Source organism: Taurulus bubalis (assembly GCF_910589615.1).
Source record: "Taurulus bubalis genome assembly, chromosome: 5".
Lineage (NCBI taxonomy): Eukaryota > Metazoa > Chordata > Actinopteri > Perciformes > Cottidae > Taurulus > Taurulus bubalis.
In genome coordinates this window covers 24,061,182-24,072,132 of record NC_136593.1, presented here as the reverse complement: position 1 = coordinate 24,072,132, position 10,951 = coordinate 24,061,182, and the positions used below count along the sequence as shown (strand labels likewise).

Here is a 10,951-nt window from a genome sequence, read left to right as displayed (position 1 = left end):
AAGTCATCTCTACGGCTCACTAATTAAAAACCTGCAAACATGAAGCAATGGTGAGAGATATTAGTGAGACTTTAAAGGTCAAAGGTCAAACTCTGGTTTGAACTTGCAGCGTACAAAAATAAAAATAAATCATTGTGTCGCAGATATTCCTGTGACTTTTTACTGCATATTACAGTAATTCACAAACTGTTATAAAATGATTCATAAAATTAAAAATAAAAGGATTTTACATGTATAAATAAATAGTCTCTTTCTTATACATACGTACAGATATATACATACATGTATGTGTGTGTGTGTATATATATATATATATATATATATATATAACTTTACCAGCTCCATTAGTAAGAAAACCCAACGCAAAGCAGATACTAGCTGAAGTTAACGATGATAATAAAGAGAGAAAATTCAATTTTAGGGTGGCTTTTTTCTTTAACGTGATGACGCCATTGGCTTACGCTCCTACGCGCCATCGAGCGCACAGAAACACCGAAATGCTTCCTGGGAAATTAAGTTCTATGAACGCACCGCCTTGTTCACAGACAGGTCGAACGATGCGAAGTGTACTTCATTTCCCACAACTCCTGTCGCCGTACTTCCTGGTTAGATAACACGTAGTGTCACTTCTCAAAGAGAGCTTCAGACTAGTAAACTAGCGACAAAACGACGACTTTTACCGACTTATTTGATGCATTTACGATTGTTGGACACTCGCGTTCATTAATTTAGATGATAATGAAGCCGCAGCGGCGCGTGTCGCTGTGTTTGGCCTCATATGAAGGCTAATCTATGTTACCAAGCTAATATTGGCATGACTAGTTAGCAAGTAATTGTGTTGTTTACAATATTTTTTCAAGATGTATACTTTATTATCTGGATTATATAAGTACATGTTCCAAAAGGAGGAATTCTGTGTTTTGATCCTGGGACTGGACAACGCTGGGAAAACGGTAAATTACTTTATAATTCTTTACAACAGGGTTAACGTGAACTCGTTCGTCCCCACTGACGGCAGTGTCCATTGTGTTATTAGTGTTGTGCTGCTTTCATCCCTATGTGTCAGCAGTCAGTCAATTTCTTTGACTGAGAGGACTGCGGCCAAGTGAGCCGTCGTTTGCAAAAACCTGAATACGATCAAGCCGGTTTGGTTGTGTTGCGCCTCTATTGGTGTAATTACGGTACGGGTGCTTGAAGGGTCCAAAAAGAGGGTTTTGTAGCTAACCCGGAAGTTATCATCGCACTGGTTCCCTCCACAAAAAGTAAATTGAGATCTTTCCATTGTACTTGGGATTATTATGGAAAAGAAACTCAAGTTTGTTCAGCAAGATTATTTTAACCAATAAAACAGCACTTTTATGATTTTTGAAGTGTCATTTGACATAAAAAGTAATTTAAGTCAAAAATTAATGAAAGAAAAGAACTAATTCCCTGCACCAAGGTTGCCTGACATCACTAAGCTAAAGCAGACTAGTGTGATGACATTTAGGCTCATTTCGCCACTTGTCAGGAACCGCCTTTTCCATGACACGGAAAAGACTCAAAATGTTAGAGTATTGACTGATATATTTCATGTCGTAGAACATAACTTTAAAATGTCATGTATTAACCACACATCATATTTAAATCATCTAACCAATGACTCATCCAGAAACCCCATTTCTTCAGAATAAGGGAACTGAAAGTGCAAAATCACTGATGCCTCATTTGTACTGAAGCGAGTAAACTTGCACTCAGCTACTGCACAGCCGCAGAGATGGTTTGCACCTCCTGACATATGTGACTGAGCGTAAGGCACCGTGGACAATGCAGAAGTTTGATTGGACATCAGCGCCGCGATATGGGTTTTAATTTTGTATCGCCCCAAATCCCAATCGCTACACATACAACATCCTCTGTCCCAGGACTCTCCCACCGGAACAGGAAAACTCTCCTCAAAAAAAACTTGAACAGGTAGAAACAAAGAGGAGGGACCCCTCAATCAGGACGGACAGAAGTGTGATAGATGTCATGTGTTTTCTGGAGAAGTACCACACATCCTGTTGTAACAACAACCACCTTATAAGTCTTTGGCACCGGAGCTCCATCTGTCATCCAACTCTTCTATATTTTTTCTCCAGACATGGAGTTGTGTTGGGACATCCCTTTATGGAACTATTGAATCACTTCTATTGAATAAATCAAAACCCCTTGACCAACTTAAAACTGCAGGTCCAAATCTGAAATAAATGGCGCGCTCCCACTCAATACACCGCAGACCTATGTTTGCCTGACGGGCATGAGAGGTGCACCAACCCGCACATGATGCATCAAGCTGGCGGTGAGCTACGAGAAACCTTTGGTGCCGTAGGACCTCGGTTGCTCCTGCAGCTGAGGTGTTTTGCTTCAATCCACCAAGTGCTCCACATTTTGGATGTGAAAGTGAGAAGTACAGTAAATGACCTCCTTAATGGTCATAGTCAGTGGTCACTGTGAACTGCATTCCATTGAGAATTTCAACAATTCAAGATCAAGTATGTCAAATATCAAGGGATATGCTATGTGTTTTGACTTTGTGGTTACTTTACCTTTTTAGTTTTCTTAAATTGTATAGTGGAATACTTTAAAATGTTATATATTTATAGACAATTTCCTTCTGAACACAAATTAATTGCAGTATTCTTAAAATTTTTATTTTTTATATTCCATAATTCTGAGTGAACAACATATAATGTAAACTGGGTTGTCATAGTTAAAAATTGAGGGGATTTTGAATTGCATATTTGCAGTGAAGGTGGATTTATTTTGCTTACTTAAAAAAAGGCTTCCTTCAGTACAATGACTTCACGTTTCATATAACATACAAACCCATTTTACATTTCAGGACATTTCTAAAAGCCTACCATTTTATGATAACCACAATTTCATTTGACATGGTATGTGGACTATGAGAAATCACTATAAGTCCTTTTTGGCCATTCCGAGCACCGGTGCCGTAATTTCGTGAATAGACGGGCAACAAATCTGTTGCAATTCATTTTGAGGTATAAATAAATGAGTATATGTAAAACATGTTTTCATAAAATGAGCTAATTTCTAACTTTTGTTGTAATCATAATGTTTTATTTATGGCATGCGTCATATTTATTTATGGAACTTCAACCTATCTTTTAATTAGGACGACTAGCCTTTACTTTGGGATGGTTTAAATGGTATTTCAGGACGATTTATGGTGGTGAAAACTGATCAACTACTGTATAACTGTTAGCCTTTGCCATATCATGTGAGTCATTGAATATAAACATGAATAGTCTGTTCATCTCACTGCTGTCTCTCTTTGCAGACCTTTCTGGAACAAACCAAAACCAAGTTCAGTAAGAACTATAAGGGAATGAATTTATCAAAGATCACAACCACAGTCGGCCTGAACAGTAAGTGAACGTTCCAGTACGTTATGTCTTCAGCAATGGCTTTGTTACTCCTGGAACACTTTTCTTTGAAGGTGAACTTTGTCAGTTGATTGAAAAAGTTAAAGTAAAAAAATACATCTTGAAATATCGCAAAAAGCTACAAAATTATCTTTAAAAAAAAAAAAGTGTTTACTAGAAGTTAGTCAATATGTGCTTGTTGTTATCAATTTAGACAACGTAATTGTGTATCATCTGATATTACTTGTCTTGCAATTCCCAGTATGCGTGTAATTCCTCATGCTGCTCCACAGTACAATGTTTCTTCTTAATCTCCCTCACAGTTGGCACAATCGATGTGGGCAAAGCTCGTCTGATGTTCTGGGACCTGGGAGGTCAAGACGAGCTCCAGTCTCTGTGGGACAAAGTGAGTGAAGGATGAAACGGCGACAGTATCCTCACCGGCCTCACGCTGACGCGCAGGCTCTCTGCATGTACACATGTGTTATTTCAAATAAAAACAGGTTCTACCTTTTCTATTACGCAACTTCCCAAACCCAGATCAAACTAAATGCATTATGTCAAGTGATCGGTTTAAAAAAAACTTGAAACTACATTGCATTAGTATCCTAAGGCTAACATAGGGCCACAGTTAAGAAAAAAGATGATCGGAGATATCAAGAATAAAGCAGAAGTATTACAAGAGAAATGTCCAAAATGTATGAGTCCAAAAAACTATTTTGAGAATGAAGTCCAAATTGTACAATATGTTAACCAGATAAGAGCAGGCGGTCACCTTTCATGTGTCAAATGAGGAGTAGGGGAGAACTGCAGTGCACCTCTTCATCTAACTAGCGATGCACCGATTCTAAATGCTGGTGCCGATGTTGATGTAACTTTGCTGTTTTCAAATCATCATTCATGCAGTTTATCCTCACAAATAAATGACCAACGCAACAGTTAGCTGACGCAAAACTGCCAGTAACCCTAGCAGCCACTGCCATCTGCAAATACCATCTTATTTGCTGATTGGGTGATGGCAGTCAACAAGGCCCTGTCATAAACTTTAGGATTTTGACATGAAGGCAACTAGAAGATGGGGATTTTATAACCAGATGTTTTGAAGCAGTGACTGGAGCAGCATGACTTGGTTGGTTTTCTCCAATTATTTGTTCTTGTTACATCTTTATTGTCAAATATCATGACATTAATGGATAAATTGTACAACCTTTTTCTCTTTTCATAACATTATGAACTAGAAAAGTGCTCTCAGTAGAGCTCGGATCTACGTGTGTCCCCCCCTTAAAAAGGTCAATTTAGCTAAATTTTCGATTGCGGCTCCTATACATTCAGGATGTATTCATCTTGTGGTTAAGTTTAGCGGATCATCACATATCTGGTGTGGAATTAATCTGCAGAATTTAGTTAAAACATTTCCATGAATTTCAGTCTTTGAGCCTCGACAAAGGGCAAAAAGTAACCTGCAACAGACTGTAAGGTCAACAGCAGCACATGCCTTCTGCTACAGGTGTTGATCTCTTGCAGCTCATACCGACCGGTTAAGAGGAGTGAGGAGTCAGCTGTCAGTGACGGTATAAAAATGTTATAGTTTTTTCAAAAAGTGAGCGCAGAAAATATCAGGCCGATTGATCCAGTAGTATGTAAGATTAGCCGTGGACAGACGGACAGGTGCACACATCACCGAGCACATGATCACCCCACAGGCTGGCGAGAGATTTCAATCTTAGAATTGCCGATTTTTTTTAATTTATTTTTTCCTGACTGGACTTTTTCCTGAGTTGAACCCCTAGCTTGTCCTTCAGCGGTCGTACCAAAAGGCACCTCGAGGGTTTCATTATTGTTTTGGCGACGTGTTGGTTATTTTGTCCCAGGAGGCTGCTCTGACTCCTTCTTTCTCATTTGCATGTTCAGTACTATGCTGAGTCCCATGGAGTCATCTACGTGATCGATTCAACTGATGAGGAGCGCCTGTCTGAATCCAAGGAGGCCTTCGGTGAGCGACGTTCCTCTGTTGTTTTCTGACTTTATTCCCCGAACATAATGACATCGTTGCCGACGGGCTTGAGTTTAATTTTACTTTTTCAACCAACACGAAAAATCAGCTCCAGTGTTCTCGAGCAGATTACTTGAATCCAAATCGACACTCGACGTCACACCATGAGGTGCTTTATTGTGTGTTGTGTTTGCCGAGTGTTGAATCAATCCTGTGACTGTTGTCTCCTCCAGAGAAAATGATCAGCAACGAGATGTTAGACGGGGTCCCGCTCCTCGTGCTGGCCAACAAGCAGGATGTCCCGGTACGGTGTGATCTTTTTAACCCACTGAGACCCTGTTCAGGTCAATGCATGACTTCTTTTAAACATGAAACACCGTTTTATTCAATCTTACAGTTTTGAACTGTTTGTTGGACCGTACAAGCAATTGGAAGGCTGTAATCTAAAATCTATATTCGAGATAATGATTGTTTTTCTTTACAGTGTTGTCGTTTCTGTTGCAGCATTCAGTCCTGTCGTGTTTTTGCTCTGTTCTCAGGACTGCTTGTCAGTGTCGGACATTAAAACAGCCTTCAGTGACTCTGCCCCGAAGATCGGCAAGAGAGATTGTTTAGTCCAGCCTTGTACTGCGCTGACAGGGTGAGACTGCTACTGTGTTCACTGTGTGTTGCGACTGTGAATCAGGGTCGTCCTTCAATCAGAGGATCGGCAATTTGAAGTCCGTGACGATGTGTCCTTCGGCAAAACATTTAACCCCAAATTGCATCTGCAATTGCCTGCATGTTGTATGAATGACAGTTAGAGTCCTGATGGCACCTTGCATGGTAGCCCCTCCCATCAGGGTGGGAATTGGTGTATGGTGACATGTGTGTTAAAGAGCTACGTTACATTGCATCTAAAGTGAGCTAATGTTTGCAAAACCCCAGCTAACGTTAAAGGGACTAGGAAAAGGACAGACTGCACAGACACAAAATCAAACGTTTCCATATGGAGATATTCCAAAGTTAAAGTCCCATGTTTGTGCATTGAAAAGCTGCATTTCTGAATACTTTGGGGTGTTATAAGTGTCTGATGCATTTGAGTTCAGCTGCATCTTTTCAGTTTGGGTACGGCCTGCTGTGCACGCATCACTGTATCACACCACGAGGCCTTCCTGGTGAACAAAAGCTCTCTTACCTTTTTGTGTACTTGGTCGTGAGCAATAAGTAGTGAGTGACCTCTTTGTTTTGACACAGGGATGGAGTGAACGAAGGCATCGATTGGATGGTGAAGTGTGTGGTGCGAAACATCCACCGGCCGCCCAGACAGAAGGACATCACGTAGGAAAGCTCCTGCTCTGCTTCCTCTGACTTTGGACTGCGACTTCCTCCTTGAGGACATTCCACGTGAACCCCGGAGCGGATCCCCTCTCCTCTCTCCTCGTGTGTTGCTGTGACTTTGAACAGTTTGGATTTCGGCTTTTAGGGGTTCCTTACAGACAGTGTCACAGTTTTTATTTTATTTAGTTTTATGATCACAAAGCATCATTTCAGATGTGCTGTGAATGGACTCTGACTTGTTCCACTGTCTGAAGCGGTGTCATGACTTCTTCTGCTTCACGTGTGGACAGCGGTGCCAGTGTGGAGCTGCTGGGGCCGCTGAAGCAAAGAAGCATCGGTTCTCATGTGAAATATACAAAACGGCAGCGGTATCAGATCAACTGAACAATATTTAGCTCACATTTTCAAAGTCAAAGTTAAATTTGCATCCTCCACACTTTATGTGTATCGGCAAATTAAGGATGCTGCAGCTAACAGAACCGTTTGTTCAGGCCTCTGGTTGAGCCGCTTCCTTGATAACCACAGAAATAGAATAGGAGCAGAACGGACATGGAAAAGTGTTCCTTGGTCATGTGACTGGGTCAAAAGAAAAATGGACATTGTTGTTATGTGACAAAAAAAAGAAGACATGTAATTTCTCTTTGTTTTTAAGGTTTGAACTCTCCAATCTGCACGCTGCCCCCTCAGCGTTCACTACTTTTCTTACTTTACCAGTTGTCATGTCGTCTGACAGCCCCTCATCACGTTGTTGGCTAGACGTAGCTATCACACGGTCATGATGGATAAATGAGAGCAAATGCCTTGTGGAAAGGGTTTGTGACATTTTGTCATGGATTTTACTTTGATGGGGTTTCCTGTGGCAGCTGTGTAGTGTGGAGAGTTAAAATCCAAATAATGTGAGCTAAAATAGTTTGAGTCTAACTCTCCATGAAAAGGAGAAGAAACTATGTAAACATTTTTTTTAATACTCTTCTTTCGGTTGCATGATTTACTCGTAGCACAATGCAGCTTATTGGAGCTCCGTACTGAAGGGTCGACCGATGACTGGCCCTAAAGGCCGATATGTTGAGTTTTGTAAGACTTCTGTGGGGAGAATTAAAGTGGAAACGGCTCAGATATGACATGAATACCTCTTGTGCTTGTTAGCTGTTCCCTAAAGTTCTCACTCCGTCACCAGAACAATGCAGTGGAGGGTTTTCTTCATAAAGTGTATAATTACTCAAGCAATCTGTCGTTTTAGTTTCTTTATGTTCCCCATATATACTTTGACTTCTGTAAAACATTCATAGTTTGACACTACAGCTGGGTAACCGGGCAGTGATCTCTGAATCCTGCTGCATCACTTTATACCAGGAGGGGAACTTAGGATCTATGGCGTTGTTATGAAAATGACTGTCCTCTGCCAGTCACATATATGGTCAATGAAAATAATAAACTTCTAATCTCAAAGACACACATTTTCATGTTTTCATGGTCCCACTTGACACATGTTGAAATGAGCACAAAGGGGTTCAAAGTAACACCAGTATATTGTAGCCACAAGAGGGGTGTCCACCAGGAAGTTGTGTGTGTACAGTGTCGATATATTGGACTAAAACCAAATCACAAATATGATCTAGCGTCGTGCACGGCCATTCACTCTTTGACTAACTGCTTTGTTTTAGGCCGGATTTGCTGATTCTTATTGTTGATGTGTGTGTGTGTGTGTGTGTGTGTGTGTGTGTGTGTGTGTGTGTGTGTGTGTGTGTGTGTGTGTGTTGAAAGGGAGAATAGTCCTCTCCAGGATATTCCTCGGGTGTTCAAGAATTGACAGGACAGGTTATATTACAATCAAGGTTATTTATTTAAGCCATTATTACACATACATGAAATGCATACCTTTTACAAGGCCTTGGACTCCGCTCCCCTGCTGGTCTGCTCTGCACACAGTCTGCACACAGTCAGTGCACCCCCAGGATGAGAGTGGGCCCCGTATTCTAAGAGCAATGGATATTTATCCTCTTTTCTATGTGACTCCCTTTTTTCTGACTCTAAAATTGTCACAGTTTAAATAGCAAAGGGGGAGCGGTCGTCTGTATATCAGACATCTAAAGGTCACAAGGATGAGTTATACTGTCTGTAACTATTGCCAAGAGCATAAAGCGGAACTTCTTCCATAAGACAGGAACCAGATATAGGCCAAAAGCAAGCTTTATATGTTTAAACCCGGTAGCATGTTCATATAAGGCCCCGTCGGCCTCTATTTGACCGGTTCAGACAGGGTCGAGAGAGAGTGGCTGTGGAACCAAAACCGCAGAACGGGAAGTCAGCAAGTTGTGTTTTCTCTGCCCTGAGACACATTCTCTAATATAAGCAGGACATGAAACCTAGTCAAAATAATGCAGTAACATCATATAAATCAATAAATTCTCTTCAGTATATATAAAGAATAGTCTCTATCAATTAAGTCAAAGCTACAAAAGACAGAGTGTAATTGCCATTGGCTTCAGTACCACTCATTCACCCGTATTCGTTCCAACTAAATGTTTTTCCAGGTTTGCGAACAGATCAAACACGTCCTCTCTGATTGTTAAAAACAAACTCGAGGACCAACTTCACAATTAAATGAGAAAAAAGTAAAAAATAAACTGCGCTGTAAATATTATCTCTCTCTCTCTCTCTATTTATATATACATGTATGCCCCTGTCCCACTGTAATGAGTAGAACACATATTCTGCTTACCATCACTGCCTGTCATTATGAGTCCATATTTATTACATTCAGGGTCATATTTTCTCACCACGAGCTTTGCAGAGTTTCCTGGCGCAGCGTTCTCTTCCACATCACTCCTTCATTTCTGAAAACTCACTTTATGTCACTTAATCCGTCAAAGTCACAGGAACGTTAGCTAGCTAACGGCACTAAAAACGTCTCTGAGAAATGAACAAAAAAAGTATTGTTTTTATTTCTAACCATTTGGCAGTATCTCTGGTGCCCACTGGATGGCTCTCTGAGGACCAGTGGGCCCAGTGTTGGAGAATAGCTGCTCTTTCAGGTTTAGCAGGTCTAACTGGAAAAAACCTCAATAATGCTAAAGGACATTTCTGTAGTAGAGATGATCATACTATAATAACTATACAGATGCTAGGCATTGCTTATATACAGTTCAAAATAATATTCAAAGAGTATTTAATGGGAGACAAAATGTGTCAATGTGAACTGTGCCTGAAGGCCTTTACACTAAATGACACCACAATGTGAAATACTCACCTGTGAATAATATGTCTAGGACTTGTGGAAAGAAAGACTCCAGAGCCTCCATGCTGTTGGTTGATAATCCTCAAATAGACACACAACGGGATCATTTCATGCATTTGTTCGTAGTGCGAAAGCTCAGAAAAAGTGACCTCGTTATGAAAAGAAAAAAAGTCACACTGCTTGTTGGTAATATTCATGTTCTGTATGAAAGTACTCGTGACCAAATCAACAGTTTTGTATTGACGTTTGAATAAATGGTAGAGATGAAAGGCCACCGTTGTGTGGAGGCCTTAAGTCACAGTTTTTGCAGTGCATTTATTTCTGTGACCACAACCTCTTAACGGGCAATTACGCGCTGGAGTCACGTAACGACTTCCTCCACAGGAATAATTATTGCGCTGCCTCTCAGAGCTCATCACGTTAACCGGATATTTTATAACTCTGTCCGTCACAATGACCAACAACAAGAAAGACTAACACAACCACTGCTGACGCCACAGGAAACCATTTATGTCTGGCAACAAAACTACTTTGTAAAGAGAGAGGAAAGAATCATGATTCATGATTTGGATTTTAAAATAGTTAAGTATCCTACATGAATTCAAATAAGTCAATATTGCTTTTGGTTTCATGTAAGACACAACAATTCAATATCTCTCTCTCTCCACCCTGACTTCCCTTCATCTCACAGATTAATCTTATTGCTGTTTGTTTTGTAGTATTTCAGAGACTCCTCACATATACCAATTAGAACTTGCAACTCCTATTTAATTCTCTTAAAATGGCTTTTTGGCCAAGTGTACCCTTTTATGTGTATTAAATCAAATGTATTGCGTCAAGGTCATTGCGTTTGGAAAGACATCCATGGAGCTGGTTATTAAGTAGAGCACTTAATTATTATTTTAACATGAAAAATAATGTAACCAACACTCAAGAATATGTATTATTTATGCTTAGTTATATAACAGCCTCTTACTGAAATATGCAATATAT

The 10,951-nt window shown here is 40.3% G+C and overlaps 1 protein-coding gene across 1 annotated transcript; it reads left to right on the top strand.

The window, feature by feature from the left end:
* Positions 1-771: 771 nt before the first annotated feature.
* On the top strand, positions 772-8,167 carry arfrp1 (ADP-ribosylation factor related protein 1). Its single transcript, XM_079218612.1, has 7 exons — positions 772-953; positions 3,323-3,410; positions 3,731-3,813; positions 5,319-5,400; positions 5,634-5,704; positions 5,940-6,040; positions 6,637-8,167. Exons 1-7 carry the CDS (start codon positions 861-863, stop codon positions 6,722-6,724), a joined length of 606 nt encoding a protein of 201 aa, XP_079074738.1. The 5' UTR covers positions 772-860; the 3' UTR covers positions 6,725-8,167.
* Positions 8,168-10,951: the final 2,784 nt, after the last annotated feature.

What these genes read in the sequence shown, in the direction of transcription:
- arfrp1 (XM_079218612.1), top strand. Translation starts at nt 861, where the DNA reads ATGTATACTTTATTATCTGGATTATATAAGTACATGTTCCAAAAGGAG. An exon ending in AACCACAGTCGGCCTGAACA is followed by an intron (nt 3,411 to 3,730) that starts GTAAGTGAACGT and finishes TCTCCCTCACAG; the next exon opens with TTGGCACAATCGATGTGGGC. An exon ending in CCAACAAGCAGGATGTCCCG is followed by an intron (nt 5,705 to 5,939) that starts GTACGGTGTGAT and finishes CTCTGTTCTCAG; the next exon opens with GACTGCTTGTCAGTGTCGGA.